The sequence below is a fragment of the Cebus imitator genome, unplaced genomic scaffold (genome assembly GCF_001604975.1).
Source record: "Cebus imitator isolate Cc_AM_T3 unplaced genomic scaffold, Cebus_imitator-1.0 Scaffold396, whole genome shotgun sequence".
Taxonomy (NCBI): domain Eukaryota; kingdom Metazoa; phylum Chordata; class Mammalia; order Primates; family Cebidae; genus Cebus; species Cebus imitator.
The window spans coordinates 1,865,447-1,883,150 of NW_016107711.1; the positions used below are offsets into that span (position 1 = coordinate 1,865,447).

Below are 17,704 nucleotides of genomic sequence, written 5' to 3' on the forward strand. Positions count from 1 at the left end.
GCCTCAGTTTCCTCAACTGTAAAATGGGGATAATAGTCCTTAGGATGCAGCTTTGAAGAGTAGAGGGGGTATTAGGTGTGACGTTCTAGAACAAGGCCTGGCACACAGCAAGCACTCAGTACATGCCACTTACTATCCTTGTAATAACCCGAGTCTCATCTGGCCAGCCCAGGCATAGAGACTCTACCTGCTACTTTGAGAAGAAAAACGCGCCAGGCACAGTGGCTCACACCTGTAATCCCAGCGCTTTGGGAGGCTCAGGTGGGTGGATCACCTAAGGTCAGGAGTTTGAGACCAGCCTGACCAATATGGTGAAACCCTGTCTCTACTAAAAATACAAAACTTAGCTGGGTGTGGTGGCAGGCGCCTATAATCCCAGCTACTTAGCTGGCTGAGACAGGAGAATTGCTTGAACCCAGGAGGTGGAGGTTGCAGTGAGCTGAGATTGTGTCACTATACTCCAGCCTGGGCGACAGAACAAGACTCCATCCCACCCCCCCCCCCCAAAAAAAAAACAGGCTGTGTGGAAGGAAGGCAGACTTCTGACATCTGCGGCTTGTTTGGCTCTCAGTATGCTGGCTCGAGGCCCACATGTGTGCGTCTATTTTGTTTGTTGTCTTTGCTTTTCTTTCCTCTTCTCTTCTCTCTTCCACCTCATTCCCAAAAGAAGGTAGGCCACTTCTTTCTTTGTCTCTTCTTCTAGTCCTGACTCTCTAAGTCTTCTCCATCTGCACTGCCAGCTGCTGCTTTGGGCTACAGGTTGGGCTGACTCATAAGCAGGTGCCATGGAATATTTGAAGCCCCCAAAGCCAGCCAGCATACCAGTCAGGATGGACTTTCATTTCTGAGACATGCCAGCAGAGCCCTGTTATTCCAGAGCCAGACAGGTAGCTGGAACCCCTGGTCATTCCCCTCCCTGAGCCCAAGCCTGGAGGGAGAGCCCCACCGCCTGCGGGAATCTGACTCAGCCCTTCCCCGCTGCGCAGGCAGTGAGAGCCAGCTCGGCTCCCGCAGAACTACAGCAACCTGGATGCTGGCTCATGAGCTTCTGTGCTCTTCTGAAGCCTTTGTCCCAGCGTCTTCAAGAGCCAGACTGGGCTCTTCCGCCTCCGCTGTACCCAAGCCAGAACACTTGCCAGGCCAACAATGAGAGGCTCTGGTGAGCCAGACAGTGAGTTCATGGAAAAGCAGGAGAGTTTGGAAGGGGAAATGGAGTTGTTAATGTGACGGTCTTTAACATGTCTAGAATGGGTTCCTAAAATGAAAATATTTGGCCCTCCTAAGACAGCCACTCTGATCCAAGCCTCCCTGCAAGAGGCTGTGCCTGGCTAGGAGCCAACAGCGAAGGTGCAGAGATGAAACCCCAGTGCCCTGGACTGTCACGACTCCAGCGTCTCCTCCGCAGCTCCATGGACCGATGAAGCCCTGGGATTCATGTCTTTCGATAGGAACAGTCACAGTCCTTCATGTGCCTTTAAAAAAGAATATACCTGACAATGGTGGTTTGCAGACCTATCTCACGTCACCATTTCCCTGTTCTTGAGGTCATCTGCATGGCTATCCTGGAATTTCTGTCCTGACCCTGGAGTGCTGGGCTCTGCAGAGATGCACAGGCTCTCCAGCTGCTCCATTTCCTTCCATGGAGAGTGGAGGAGCCGCTGTCCTGGAGAGGACGTGTTTATTCTCTAGCATGGAATCCAAGAAGGAAGTGGCTCACTTACTAAAAACAAACTAACCACCTTGGCTTTGGAGAATCTTGGAGAAGAGTATAATCAGATTACTGATATCTTATCCAATTTGGGGGTTTTACTCAGCCTGGAGGGAATATTGAACTTCTGTCTTTCACTTACTCTGACATAACTGATTCCCTCCCTTCCCACCTCCTTCCCTCCCACTTCCCCTGCCTCCTCCCTTCCTTCTTTTCTTCCTTCCTATGTGGAATGCTTAGCTTATGCTAGGCATTGTGCTAGGAGCTTACCATCTGAGGGTACAGACAAACCCAAAATGATGGCAAAGCATGGCAAATATCATGACACATAATATTAACCACCACCTCCCGTGTACCTACTATGTGCTGGACGCTCACATGCATCCTCCTGTTTACTCCCTGCCATGGGGTGGATGGCAGGCTGGCGCAAGTAGATGGGAGGCCTTGTAGTCATGCTGGAGAAGAATGTGATCCGGAGTGGAGCAAGCCTGGCACTTAGTAGGGTTCTCACTCAGTATTTGCTGAATGAGAGCCAGCACAGAGCCAGGTGGCGGATGACAGCGAGGGGAGACTGAGGGAAAGGGACCCTTGCTCTCTCTTTCTTTATGGTTGCACAGGATGATGGACTTTTTGGCTCTGGCTCACATCACTTTTCATTATCTGGAACCTTGAGCTCCCTGGCGATGGAATCCATGCGCTGCATTCATTCAGCCAATATTTACTAGCACCCGTGTGTGGAAGCCTGGGGTGGGCCCAGGGGATGGAGTGGCGAGCAAACCACCTTAGCTGAGCTGTGGGGGGAAGAGCACAACAGGGACATAGAGTAATACATGAAAGATCATGGTCAAGTTAGTCTATGAAGAAACATAAAGCCAGTTAGTGGGGGAGGGGGGTGCTACCTCACACATGGGGTCAGGAAAAGCCTCTCGGAGGGAGGGACATGTGAGAAGGTCCCTGATGAGGGAGGGAGGGAGGGCAGGAAGTCCACACCATCCTGAGGAGCATGGTGAGAGGAAGCAGGTGGGAGGATGATGGGCAGAGCGGTGGGCAGGGGCTGCAGGCCATGCGGGAGTTGGGGCTGCGAGTAGAGCCTTGGCTTTTGTGCCAGGGGTGTGGGGCACCTCTGGAGACCTGAGAGCAGTGCAACTCTGTAACTCACGTTCTAGAATGACTGAGTGGATGGCATTGGCTAGCAATGAATTGGGCTACCTTTTTCCTTGGAAATCCTCGGTGGCAGGGGTCCCTAGAGTGGAGTGACAATAGCCACCACATGACACCTCAGTCCCACGTTCAACCTTCAGCAGGTGACACTCCCACCGCCTGCCTCTGCACTGCCCCAGGTGCTCGGGGTACAGAAATGACTGAGGTTCACGCTGCCCTCACATTGCTCACAGCCTAATAAGAGAGAGGGTTGGGGGAAGTCATAGTATGTAAAATGCAGCGTGAGCATGAGTTTCTCAGTTTTGACAACGCACAGGGCGACGCAGGATCGTGGCGGGGAGTTAGGCGAGAGATATATGGGAATTCTGCACTATTTTGGCAACTTCTTATGAGTCTTAAGCTATTTCAAAATAAATAAATATTTAAAATATGTCTGTGGGCTAGGCACAGTGGTTGACACCTGTAATCCCAGCACTTTGGAAGGCCGAGGTGGAGAGATCAACTGAGGTCAGGAAGTTGAGAGCAGCCTGGCCAACATGGTGAAACCCTATCACTACTAAAAATATAAAACTAGCCAGGCATGGTGGCACATAATCCCAGCTACTTGGGAGACTGAGGCAGGAGAATAGCTTGAACTTGTAAGTCGGAGGTTGCAGTGAGCCGAGATAATGCCACTGCACTCTAGCCTGGGTGACAAGAGTGTAACTCCATCTCACCTCAAAACTAAATACATACACACATACATACATACATACGTACAAATACATCTATGAAACAAAGAAAATATCATGTGATACCTGTCTTGATACCTCACGGACATGCGAGGGTGACGGGTGCCTCCCACTGTGTCTTCACCATGGTTATCCATCCGGCATCATCTCATTTCCTTCACCAGCTCAATCACCTAAGAAGACCAAAGAAAGATCCCCTGTAAAGAAGATGATCATTTCCTTGAAGATCAATGACCCACTGGTCACTAAAGTCCGTATGTATACACTCGTCTATGTTCTGAGAATGCCGTTGAAAAATGGTCCTCCCAGGTTTAAAAATGAAACAAGCAACAGCAAAGCAAAACAAACCAACAGTCCACAGTGTTCAGTGCTTTCTTCTTAGAAAGGCCTGAACATTCAAAGAAAGAAGGGGTGAGGAGGCTAGGGTGACTTGGAGAAATGGAAGAAGGTGGAATACCGCCAGAGAGGTTGTCGTCATGGAGAAAGGATGTGAAGGGCGCAGAGACTGGGAGGAAATAGAGGCTTCTCAGAGACGGACCCAGCTCAAAAGGAATTGCCCTTCTAGGCTCACACCCACCCAGGGAAACCGTGAGGCCCAGCCTTGTTCCCAAATAGTACTTGACCTGCCTCTTCCTTTGAAGGAGCCCCCCCACCACCCGCCCCACCACCACCTCCCCTAACTTGGGCTCACTCTCTCCCCATCCCTTTGCAGCCACTCAGAGGCAGGTTTCTTTGTGCAACATGCACAATGTCATGTGATGGTAGTTGTTTAGGAATCGCTAGGTGAGGAAACTTCAGCACTAGTTGGGCCATTTGTTGCCAGAGGACACTCTGATGGCTTGACAGCATGATTTGCGGTCATGCGAGACTTGGAATCAGCCAGGTCCACCTGGCCCCTAGCCAAGGCAGTTCAGTTCCTGAACCATCAAATTATTCTGGCTCTTTCTAAGAAGTCTTTAACCTTTTGGAAGTCCCCAGACTCTAAGGAGAATATGCTGTCTCTGCAGCCTCCCAAAAAAGGCACTACTTGCACATGACATTCCGCACCTATTTGGGCAGTCACATTCTTGCACAGGCCACAGACCCCAGGTTAGAGAGCCCCAAGATGGTCTCACCGCTGAGAGCAGGCTTAAGAGAGGATCCTTTCAGCAGAAGCTCAGCTTTCTTTAGCTTTACTCTCAGCTCCTTTGGAAAGGCTGGTAGCGCAGATGGTCAGCTTCCATGCAGTGCCTGCATCTGGGTCAGAGATGGTGCATTTTCTTTAAGGACCCCTCTCCCCTCCCAGCTGCAGGAGTGAGGGAGGGCCCCGGGTGGCATCCTCTGTGCAGAGCCCCACACTGATGGCCCTTTTGGCTGTGCCTCCCCAGCCTTCGCCACGGCCCTGAAGAGCCTCTATATGAGCGAGGTGGAGATTCACTTGGACGACGTGCTGGGGGTCCTGGCGTCCGCCCACATCCTCCAGTTCAATGGCCTGTTTCAAAGGTAAGGAAACAAGGCTGACTTTGGGCAGGACCAGGCCTCAGGGAATCGGAAGGACAATTCCTGGTCCATTTGGTGGAACATTCCTCTTCACTGGGCTGAGACGTCTCGGGTGTCTTTATGCCAAGCATGGCCTTGAGCCTGAAAAAAAACTGAGACACTAATTCACACTAGCAACATACTAATTTTAACCAAATGATACTCAATTCTCGATTCACAGGAACGAAATGCAAATGGGAGGATTTCTACCAGGCGGAGAGACTTTGTGCATATACACAGTGACTTCCTAGTAGCCCTCAAACCAGGCTTGCTTATCAATTTCACCTCTTTTCATTGTTGGCTAAAAAAGAAATCAGTCTCCTTTGAGTCAAACACATACACAGAGGCTGGCCATTGGAGGATAAGGTGACTTTTCCATCACTGTCAGTCCTCATTTTTCCTGCTCATTTGAGATAAAGTCTTGTTTTTTCTTGTAAATAATATTTTTATTGTTATAAATGTTACGTATTATAGTTCTTTTGGAAGAGAGGAAAATGCAAAGATCGAAGTTAAAATAGCCCCAAAATCACCCCTGCCCATGTGAGGCACAGCCTCTCTTTTTGACATTCAGGCCCCACTGGCCCACCTAGGCTGCCAAGCAGGAGGGTTCATCAGGGTGTGTCGGGGGTGTGGAGAAGAGGTGGCGGGGGACCAGGAGGCATTCAAAGTGGGTTGGCATTGAACATGAACGTTTCCTCATCCTGACAAAGGTTGCCTGGGCTCATGGATGCAGAAATCATGAGCGTGAGAGGGTAACAGACATTGCTTGGTGTTTCTGCCTGCATTCAAGCAGCCGTGGAAATGCACCCTGGAGGGGTGAGGGCCAGAGCTCCCAGTCTGCACTGGGCTTTTCCTACAAAGTCAAAAGCAACCTGGGTCCATGCAGGGTCTGTGCTCAGTTCTGAATAAGGTGCCCTTTAGTCTCTATGTACCTTGGCTGTCTCCGACATAAAATGTGGTTCAAACTATTTGTCCTATCTACTTCCCAGGACTTTGTTGGGGATTAGGAGATGTCAGCACATAGGGCTTTGGGATGGAGTGTTTGTTTGCCTTTCAGTTCTCAGCTCTTTGCAGGGATGACCTCATTTCATCTTCCCTGCAACCCTAGGAGGTAGGACTATTACTATGGTCATTTTACAGATGAGAAAACTGGGGTGTTGGGAAGTAAGTAACTTGCCCGAGCCTACATAGTGGCCAAGTAGAGAAGCCAGGACTCGAAGGTCGAGGGGCTCTGGAACCTGCACATCTCACACTGTGCTATTCCACTTTGCACTTTGGGTGAGGTGGTAATGTCGTCATTTGCTCATTTGTGGTTCTGACCCTCCCTTCAATGGCATTGAGTCAGGAGGGGTTTGCTCAGGGTCACTCACTTGTCAAGTTATTCACTCACACCTACATTCATTCATTCACCTGCTTCAAGGACAATTTCTTGGGCTTCTCTGGGAGGCCAAGGAGACAGTGAAGGACCAGATGGGCAGGATCCCTGCCCTCTAAAGTCCCCTGTCCAGCAGTCTCCAAGACACCGGAAGTGAATAAAGGTGAATGGAATGAAGTTTGGGAATTCCTAAATGGAAAGTGTTGTGCTATGTATTATTAAGTTCAGGTAAAATTAGTATCTGTAATAAGAAAGAGCATTTCTTGGAACTTCCCCTCCTTTTTTGTATATCCCATAATATTCCTCCATTCTGTGAATGTTTATGAAACGGTAAGTGAACCAAGTGGAAAATCATTCATGGGATTCATTTCTCTAGAATATTTTTTCTTCTTCTGGGCTTTTTCAGGGATGTGTGCCTACTGGCTTGATGTCCTGAAGACAGAGGTGGTATCTTGTAGCTTTTTTTCCAGATTCCTGATGCAATTCAATATAAAGAAGAGATCAGGGCAGGAGATGGTCTGCCTGGTTTGTTTACTTCTTAAACCTCAGTCTCTTTATCTGAGTGGATGAAGGAATGAATGAATATTCCATCTACACCAAGAGAAGACATTAGCTGCTCTGCAGAGGGAAGAGACGGATTTCTCCTGGGGATCTTACAGGTTTCAATTCATTTTTTTGTAGAGTTCACACAGTCAGATTCAACCCCACGAACATTTTTGAGCTGGTGCCTCATTCTGGGAATCCTGAAATGACTGGGGCCAGGCCTTTGATCTGGGGCATCTGGCAGCATTGTTGGGAATGCAGGTGCCTGGACCTCTCTGCAGAGGACACGCATTGAGGAGGGGCCTGGAGTCTTGAAGAGGCACTCCAGTGTGTTTGGCACAGTCAGACTGTGGGGTTAGGTGGCTATGGCAGATGGGAGGTGAGTAGTTGCAGGCAGAGCCAACTGGTATAGCCTTTTAGAGCCATCTAAGGAATCTGGCCTTGACCTGAAGGTGGTGGGGTGAAAAGTCCAGGTTTTCTTGAGATTCCTCATGCCCCTTCCATTGTATGTATCACTCACTGTCAGCACAGCATAGCCTTGTGATGTATAACTAGGAAATCATAGCTCCTTTACACAGAGAATTTCTGAGCAGCTGTCTTCTGGTGCAGTCCAGGAAGGTATCTCTGACCTGAATGCTGGAAGAGCAGCTTCCCTCTTGAAGTGGGGCCTCTGGCCACTTTCTGTCTCCAAGCCTCAGCTGCCCTACCTTAGGAGCAGACTGGAAGCCGCATCTAGCCTTCAGAACTCTCCCCCCGGCTGATCCAGAGATGAACCAAGAATGGCAGGTTCTTCATTCTCCTTTCCCCTCCCACTGCCTTGTTTTGAACGCCAAAGCAGGAAGGGCTTTGCGGATACTGAGCCAAACCTTTCATTCCACTGATGAGCAAACACAGGCTTGCCTGAAGTTGATGGGACCTGCCCAAGATTCTCCAGATAACTGTGGTGGGGCTGGGATTCTAGGGCAGAGGTCAGGGCGGGCCTGCACACAGCTGGGCTGGGTCTTGCCTGCCTTTGAGAGGCTGATGGTGCAGTTGGCAGGGTGTGGCACCATAGGGTCTGTGTGTGTGTGTGTGTGTGTGTGTGTGTGTGTGTGTGTAACAGAAGTGCCCCAGGTCACTCTGATAGCTTCACAATGTTCAGGTACTGAATGAGACTCACAGGTTATCTCAGCTGAGCTCCCAGGCAGTGGGGAAATCACCAGATGACTGCTTAATTCTGAATCACACATACCCGAGGCCTCCCGTCTTTAAAGGATGCAGTGTGTGCACACAGCTTCCACTGGATGATGTTCCTTTGACTCTCATGTCAATATCTTCATTGGCACTTGGGCTAGAGTCACAGCTGGGATTATGGCTGTCACATGTATGTACCAGCACATATGTGCACGTATGTGTATGCACACACATGCTCACACACAGACACATGGAGCACCTCCCTAGTTGTCACTTGGGTTCCTCCAGGCTCACAGGCCCAGAAGAGCATTTCCTTGCCTCCACGCAGGGCTGAACTTCCTCTGTGTGCAATTGCCTGGTCCTTTAGAATTTCTGGAAATGGCAACCCCCCACCTGCCTGAGCCAGAGGTGAGCCTGGGTGGCTTTCTTTGCTTTTTTTGGTCTGGGAAATCTGATCATTCCAGTCTAGTCCAGCCAATGGGTTTGACAGTGTGGAAGAGGAAGCATAAGAGAAGGTGCCAGACTTCTGGGGCATTCATTTCTCCCTGGCAACTCCAAGCCCAGCTAGTGCTCCCTGTAGGTTTTGACAGATAAAAGCTGGCACCTAAAGGCTCCTGTGCCCCATGAGGGTGGGGCCGGAGCCTCCTGTTCAGCCTTGTCACACCTTGGGCTTCATCCTCTGCTGACTGGTGAGGCCATGTGCTCCAGGAGGAAAGGGCTTCCATCTGTCCCTGGTGGCATTTCCAGAACCAGCAGCACAGGTCAGCACAGAGCTGGCACTCAGGATGGATTTGATGGGGAGGGCTGCTACCTGGCAGTCTGTTGTTTCACAGGAGATGGAGGGAGGCAAGGAACCAGGTAGAAGAAGGCATGGAAATCAAAACTAAGGCAGTATGTGGGGAGGAGCAATCAGGGTGGCTTCCAAGAGGTGGTTGTGCTGGAGCTGAGCTTGGAAGAATTATAGCAGTCAAAGGGGGAGAGAGAGGGCACAGGGCGGAACAGCAGCAAACTGGGATGGGCCTGGCCACTAAGACCCAATGCAGCTTCGATGGCCGGAGGTTTGGGTGAGCCCAGGTCATGCAGGACCTTGTTGCCACATGAGTAGGTCTTGGTCAGTCAGCAGAGCGGGGAGCCTGGGCATGGGAGGGGAGAGTGGCAGGGTCTCTGCAGTTGAGGCTGAGCCCCTACTGTGTGAAGGATGTGGAGTGGCTGCAGGGCAGGGAGGCCAGCTGTTGAGAGGCTATGCCGAGGCTCAGCTGAGAGACCAGGAGGGTCTGAAGGAGGCAGGGGAAATGGGAGCAGGAGGACAGTAGGCTCAAGAGATAGCCAAGGTGCAGGATTGACAGGACCCAGCAGTCCTAGAAGCCGAAATACCCAGGAGATGACAGCAGCGCCCCATGTTTCCTTAGCACAGGTTTCCCCAATACTCAAGTCACCTTCTCATGGATAGAGTCGGTCTCATGGTTTGAAGGTCCAATCCTAGCACACAAGGGGGTCAAGTGCCTTGGTCCTGACCAGATTACTTATTAATTGATCGTTTCTTAACTTCTTTTAGTAAAGGCTTTGAGTGGCTTCCATGAATACATGAAATAAGGCAACAGAACACCAAGTTATTATTTTTTTAAGGAGAAAGAAAAAGATGGAAAGGCTAAAATTGTATGCTAACTCTAATAACCCACGCTCTTCCTAAAATGGGCCACACGTCCAGCTCTGGACTTGCTAGCAGCAGATAAAAAGGGAAACTTGATCAGTGATGTGAGATAAAAATAAAAACTAGTTAAAAGTTTAAAAAACAAATCACTTGGCTGGGCGCGGTGGTGCATGCCTGTAGTCCCAGCTACTCAGGAGGCTGTGGTGGGAGGATCGCTTGAACCCAGGAGTTATGGGCTTTAGTACATTATGCCAATCGGGTGTCTGCACTAAGTTCGACATCAGTATGGTGACCTCCCAGGAGCGGGGGACCACCAGGTTGCCTAAGGAGGGGTGAGCCGGCCCAGGTCGGAAACAGAGCAGGTCAAAACTCCCATGCTGATCAGTAGTGGGATCGCACCTGTGAATAGCCATTTCACTCCAGCCTGTAGTGAGACCCCCCACCCCAAAAAAAAAAAAAAAAAAAAACCTAATGATCGATGTCCTCAACAATATCCATAGAATATCCGTAAATAGAACAATAAATCTTATAATGTTTTTTCCCTGATATTGGCAAAAGCAGAACACCAAAATGCAACTCAGTAAAAGCTGCCCTTCAAGGATGTGGTTGTTGGTGGCAATGAGACCCCAGCTGCCTTCTGGTCTGGCCTCTTGAAGGATACATTTTAGAATAAGTGCAGAAGGTACTAGATGTCCTTTAAGCCACTGCCTGTGAGCAGTATGTATCTCCACTGAGCTCAGGACAACTATTGAGTGATAATGAGTTCAAAGTGATGCTTCAATATGAGATCCCAGTGGCTATTCTCTGGTGTCCTGTTCAATGAATGAACATCCTTTGAGGCAATTTTGCTGAAGAGAGGTTAATATTAGCTGTGAAAGTTCAGTCACTGAAACGTCTATGACACTAACTGCCACATAGCACATCAACCACACTCCACCCCGGCCCATGCCCTTCTTGGAGGGAGGCAAGGAACCAGGTAGAAGAAGGAAGTCATGGAAATCAAAGCTAAGGGGGTATGTGGAGAGGAGCAATCAGGGAGACTTTCAAGAGGAAGTGGTGCTGGAACTGAGCCCAGACGAATTACTGTAGTTAAAGAGGGAGAGAGCGGGGGCAGTGTGGAGCAGTGTCAAACTCACTGCCCTGCAGCTATGCCAGCCCTGACATCCCCTCAAAGCGTGGCACCTGCTCCTGCCCCAGGAACTTTGCACATGCTGTTTCCTCTTCTTGGAATGCTGGTCTTCCAATCCCTGGCCTGACCAATGCTTTGTCTGCCTCTTTCAGGTTTTAAATGCCATTCTTCTGATGTCTGATCACTTTTCTGATTTGACCACACTAGGCTGAAGTCCCCATTTTCTGCCTTCTCAGCACCTGTTCGTTAACTTTTTAACCCTTAACATAACTGTTAAATGTGGTTATCTGTCTGAAAGTTGACTTAACATGTCACCTCACTGGCCCATCAGTTTTGTTTTTTGCACAACAAGGAGCTCGCTGGGTGCCTAGCACCTAATACGTGCTCAGTGAATAGATCCTTTATGGCTGGGTGAGCCAAATCAACGGGTCCTAGTCATAAGCACACAGAGACTTTCATCTGAAAGCTTCTCTTTGATTCCATTTGTGCACAGAGTGGAAAGGGGCTTGAGGCCCCTCTGGTGGCACCATAAGGCTCTGTACAGGAAGACAGTCCTCAGGAAGGGGGTGACCAGAGGGCCAAGTCGGCTAAAATCGAATCTTAACTCAGCACCTGGTGGCACTTCAGCTTTGAGCAGTAATCCTTGTTACTTGCTATAGGGTTTTTGTTTGCTTTCTCCTGAATAATTTGATCTCTGGCCTCATCTCCCAGCCCAGAGCTATTTCTAACAAGCCATGCTGGTCTTGTCCTCTGGCCAATTGTCCATATTGCTAAAGCAAGGCCCCCTTCCATGTGAAAGATCTCTGCTGCTTTTATACTGTTGGTGGGAGTGTAAATTAGTTCAACCATTGTGGAAGATAGTGAAGACAGTGTTGGCGATTCTTTGAGGATCTAGAAATAGAAATACCATTTGACCCAGCAATCCCATTACTCAGTATATACCCAAGGGACTATAAATCATTCTTCTATAAAGACACATGCACACGTATGGTTATTACGTCACTGTTTGCAATAGCAAAGACTTGAAACCAACCCAAATGCCCATCAATGATAGACTGGATAAAGAAAATGTGGCACATATACACCATGGAATACTATGCAGTCATAAAAAAGGATGAGTTCATGTCCTTGGCAGGGACATGGGTAAAGCTGGAAACCATCATTCTCAGCAAACTGACACAAGAACAGAAAACCAAACACCACATGTTCTCACTCATAAGTGGGTATTGAACAGTGAGAACACATGGACACAGGGAGGGGAACATCACACACTGGGGCCTGTTGGGGGTTGGGGGGCTAGGGGAGGAATACCAGGGAGTGGGGGGATAGGGGAGGGATAGCATTAGGAGAAATACCTAATGTAGATGAAGGGGTGAGGGATGTAGCCAGCCACCATGGTACATGCATACCTATGTAACCTGCACGTTCCGTACGTATACCCCAGAACTTAAAGTATACTAAAAAGAAACAAGAAAAAAAAGAACCTCTGGGACTTCTCACTTCTCCAAAAGCTTCATGGGGCTCCTCCAGAAACTGCAGTTCTCTCTGTAGGTGCATGGACATGATGATGGCCGGTCTCACGCCAATCACCATCAGGAAATTCTACGAGGCTGGCTGCAAGGTGAGAACAATCCGGACAGGGCACGTGGCCCCTGGCGGGGGGGCCTTCAGGAGCAGCCCAGATGCTGGGATTTCACCCACCAGGCCAAGTTCCCCCCAGAATATCTATTTGATGTCACCATATATTTTATTTTGCCACATGAACACATTTGTTTTAAAAAAGACTTTTTATTTTTAAAAGGATGTTTTAACATCAAAAAAGTAGAAAGACTTTAATCTGAGGTGGGGAAGAAGCAGCAGAGCCTTTCTCACTGAAACAGCAGAAGGGCTTCCAGGATGTTCTTGTTGGAGCTGTGAGGTCTGGACCCACCTGGGTCTAGTCAGTGTGCCAGAGTTAGGAATAAATGATAGATCCCAATGCTTATTCTCAGAGGAGAAAACAGAGCCAAGGAGGGTAGCAGCCTCAGTGCCTGGGGAAACCAGCTGGGTCCAAACCCCAGGCCTCCTGACTCCAGCTCCCCCTGTGTGGCCATCAATGACCTGGGGGGTTACCAGTCAGCATGCCACAGTTTCCTATTGTTGCGTCCTCCCCTTCACCCCCCTGGCAATTCCAAGACCACTTGTGGTGGCATCTGCATTCTGGTCAGCATTTCTCAGCAACTCTTGGGCTGCAGAAGCACCCGAGGCCCTGAAGCTATTCGAGGTGTGCTAAGACTCTCTCAGGGTCCCTGGGGGGAGCATTTTCTACTTCCCCTGCCCTTTAATTCTTGCTTTTTGGGTGTGTTCACATCGTAGCCTCAGAGCTCCCTCGGGCACACCCCGAGCCCTCCATGATCAGCCACTGACTTGGGCCAGCGTGCAAGGCCTATGGTGGGTTCACATCCGGCTCTGCCACTTATGAGTTGTGTGACTCGTAACACAGGCAAGAGCAGGGACCTGGGAGTATGTTTCCCCATTAGTAACATAGGGAAGACTGTGAATCCATCTCATAGGTTTTCAGTGAGGATTGATTTCAATCAACCAAGTGCAACAGCTCCAGCGTAGAAGGCACTTTGAAAACGGTATCCGCTGTCATTCACATATTTTGTAGAAAATGTTTGAGCGTGTCTGCAGTGACTGTCCCTCTGAGCACACATGTAGTGTCCTCGCAGGCCAGCAGAGGGTGCCAAGAGTTCAGGACTTCCTTCATTAACTGGCTTTTCTTGTCTTAGTACAAGGAAGAGCAGCTCACCACGGCCTGTGAGAAGTGGCTGGAAATGAACTTGGTTCCTCTACTGGGGACACAGGTCCACCTCCGCAGAATCCCGCAGGACCTGCTCCACAAAGTGCTGAAGTCTCCCAGGTGAGAGCTGGCTCCCAGGCTGCGGGCCTTGAGAGGGGCTTGGGAGAAGGTGGGGGCCAACCTGGGGGGGAGGGGCTCTGGGGGAGGCTGCACCCACGCCTTAAGCGTCCTGGCCTCCTGGACAGTTGGGCCTCGGCTGGGGCTGGAACTCAGGGTGCTGTGTGCGGGGTTGGGGACAGGGCTACCTTCACACTCCTTCTTGTGGGTAGGGACCCTCTGAGTCCCTGTTGTCTCATTACTTGCCTGTATACGAAAAATGAAAGACTTAATTACCTAAGTAATTTTTAGAAAAAATCCTGACAACATTAATGCACATTCATTATAGAAAATAAAATCTCTCGCCCTGAATCGGTTTACATCACCAGCCCTGACTCCTCTGCTGAGTAATTCTAGACACACATGTCTGACCTGCTTGACCTCTCTGGCAATTAGAGTTAAAACCCAACTCTCAGTGCCCCTGACCTTTCCTGCACCCAAGCCTGCCCCCAGTGTTCCTCCACCATCTGACTAGCGCATCAAGCTAGAGCCTTGAGAGTCCTGGACACCACTTTGACTGCACCCTGACCCTGGGGTCATTTCTACTTCCAAATCAAGTCCAGCGCTATGGACCTCTCTCCACTGGCAGCAGCCCCAGCCCAAGACCGGAGCTCCAATGTCTCTTATTTGGACCAAGGTGACCTCTAACTGTTTGGCTTCCGGTCTGGACCCGATTCTAATCTCATCTCTAGCCAACGGCCTTTGCCTCTGGACCTGGCTCTTTCATCTCACGCAGCATGAGTGCAGCCACGGGGACCTCCTGAAACTTCCCTGCTGAACACCTCCCCATACCGGGCCCCAGTTCATGCCCATCCTCCTGCCTGAAATGCCTGTCCCCTGCCATCTCTCCTTCTCCCTGGAGATATTCCCCCATGCCAGGCTTTTTAGGTTATTTCCAGTGTTTTACCAATACAAATAGCACACTGGTGAACATCCTTCAACATGTATCTTCATCTCAGATTCTTTCCCCACATTGAATTCCCAGAAGTGAAATGACTAAGTCAAAAGAACTTTCTATTTTATATTTGTGTCTGAAACATTTGTATTTGAAAATAATTTCCAAACTTAAGGAAAAGTTGCAAGAATAATGCATAGATTGTATGCACCCTGTACCGTCGATCACGCTAGAGTTCAATTTCTGCCCCGCTGGCTCCGTCATCTGCATCTCTGCCTTTATCTGTATATATACTTGTTTTTTTCTGAACTGTTAATATTTGGGGTAAGTCACATTTATGAAGGTCCTTTACTCCACATGCTTCAGTGTTTATTTCCTAAGAAGAAGAATTTTTTTGAAAATACAAATATAGTGCAGTTATCAACTCGAAAAAGTTTACATTGATGTAATACTTGAATGTCACTTGCACAATACTGTCTTTCATAGCGTTTTTTTTCTCCAATGCAGGACTCTGTTTAGGACCACTTAGTTGTCATCTCTTTTTAGGACTTTATTCAAAAAGATCTTGGTACTCATTTCCAAGTTACCAAAATTTTATTACCTTTGAGGAAATTTCAAAAGTGAAAACTACATTCTGCTGAAAATCCTAGTAGAATATTAGAAAATGAGTGTTTACTCATGTTTATGTGTGGAAAGTGTTCCGCTTTCAGAAGTTAGATTTGGAAAGATTTATTCTACTGTTGGTTTGAAGTGGCTACGTTAGCATGTAATGTCCTGACGTTTGCAGAGATGCGAGGCAGGTAGAACGGAGTTCTGGGACGGGGGGAAGGAGACCCTATTCTCTGGGAAGCCCCCAGGAGCCCCAGCTTCAGGCCAGCCCAGGGCATTGGGCACACTCCTAAAGTCATTCCGTGGTGTTCTCTGCTTTCCCTCACTCAGGTGCCCCCCTACTCCCCAGTGGAACAAGGTTGCGTAATTGTTGAAGAAAAGATAAACATGGCATCTCTTAGAGTTTTCATAACGTTGTCCCTCCCTTGGAAAGGCTGAGCTGTCACACCCTGGCAGCATTAACTTGGTTAAAAAGAAAAAATGTCTGACCACAACCAGAATGTTAGTGGTGGGATAAGCCTGACAAATGCACGCTGGGCAGGAAAAGAGGTCAAGAGCATTACGTGTCAAGTGTCTAGACTCACCAACCTGGCAGACATGACTGATGTGGAAAATGGGTCCTGCTCCTCTGGCCCCTCCCCAGGAACTGTCTGAACAGATAGTCCAGGGCTATCACTGAAGGGAGAAGAGCCCTGTGTGGCTTCAGGCCTGTTATCAGCCACGTGCCCAGGCTGACCGCTCCCCAGGCTCTGCTCACATCTGAGGTTGATCTCTAGTGGCTGCCTGCATTAAAGTTTGAGGAAGGTGGGAGACAGGGTTCAGGAAGAAGGAGGCTTGTTAGAAGTTCCACCTGCTAGGCCTTCTCATATTAGGGTGCTTGTGAGTTTCAGGCTGCTGGCTCATGGATTTGGCACCATGGTCCACAGCTGATTCAGAATGCATCTTTCTCGAGCTAACATTGCAGTGTGTGCTGTGTGCTGTGTGTGCTGTCCCTTTCTAGCCTCACCACCCCCTGTGGCGGGCACAGTTGTTATCCCTGATATAAGAGGGCTAATGATGGGCAGGGCAGGGCCTCCACTGGCTCCAAAGTCAGCATCTTGCCCTGTGTGCTGCACCCCTCATCGTTGGTCACAGAGGCCAAGGTTACCAGCAACTGAAAGGACGTAGCGAGAACTGATGGTCCCAAGGAGCCACGTGGCCCCAGAGTGGGATGCGTGGAAATGCAGACTCCAACGTCAGGGATGGAGTGACCTTTGGCCGGACTTATCTGCCCCTCCAGCTGTGGGGCTAGTCCCCCAGTTTGTGGTCACAGGTGTTTGGAACAACGTCCTTTTTTTTTTTTTTTTTAGCAGAGGCTGCAGCTTCTGGGCCATTTGGCTGTCTCCATCCAAAGTCCCTCGAGCTCATCTTCCTTCAGGTTTTGTTTTCCATCGTGTAAACCACCTGGGGTAAAACAGGCTACAGTTTTTCTAACCTCTGGGGCCTCTGGTTTTAATTTAATTGCCTGACATTTGGTTTTCAGTTAATTTTCTTCGTAGAGGTCACTGCTGGGTTACCCTGTTCTACTAACTCTAATATTAAGAAACTTTCATTCCAAGTTGTTTTCCTGGAAGCCAAGCTCCTCGCAGACTTAGGAGGTTAGAGACCTCAGAGCACTGTCTAGCTACCATCTCAACAAAAGATGACCTTGCAACTGGCAGCACTGCCTCCTGTGTTTCCAATTCTCCCTGACTTCCCGTCTATAACCCGAGAAGTCTCGGGGTCTCAAGAATTCCCCAAGAAGAGCTATGCATGTCCTCCTTGTCACATTTGTTCCACAATCTGCCCTTCAGCATGGGACAAGGTTCCCATGGGTGTCTGGGACACCTCTGGGCACCCATCTCAAATGTAATAGTCCCTGAACCCAATGCTTCTTTAGCTAATACTAACAATACCCACCAATTATTAAGCACTAGTTGGATACAGAACACTCTGGGTGGCATTATCCAGACTGATTCCTATAGCAACCTAATGAGGTGGATACCATTATTGGCATTTCTTGCCCGTGGGATAGAGGTTATAGGAAATGACGGGATCAGCTGACCGTCTCTCCATGCAACATGGGAGTTGGGGTTTGAACCCACATCTGAGTGGCTTAAAGCCCATGGTCATTACCAGCCCACTGATGTGCTCTGCATGAGGCCTTCATTTTCCTTACTGACGGTCAAGAACAATAAGAATATTGATATCATTTTTACTGTAAAAAAGTATAAAAGTAGGATGATAATACAAAA

General features: G+C 49.1%; 1 protein-coding gene across 3 annotated transcripts in view; it reads left to right on the top strand.

The window, feature by feature from the left end:
- Positions 1 to 17,704, top strand: part of BTBD16 (BTB domain containing 16) — a 66,216-nt gene that overhangs the window by 15,395 nt on the left and 33,117 nt on the right. For all 3 annotated transcript variants that reach the window (XM_037731376.1, XM_037731377.1, XM_037731378.1), the window contains 4 exons: positions 3,765 to 3,854; positions 4,968 to 5,082; positions 12,541 to 12,610; positions 13,761 to 13,891. In XM_037731376.1, coding sequence (XP_037587304.1) covers positions 3,765 to 3,854; positions 4,968 to 5,082; positions 12,541 to 12,610; positions 13,761 to 13,891 — 406 coding nt within the window. The remainder of the gene's footprint in view (positions 1 to 3,764; positions 3,855 to 4,967; positions 5,083 to 12,540; positions 12,611 to 13,760; positions 13,892 to 17,704) is intronic.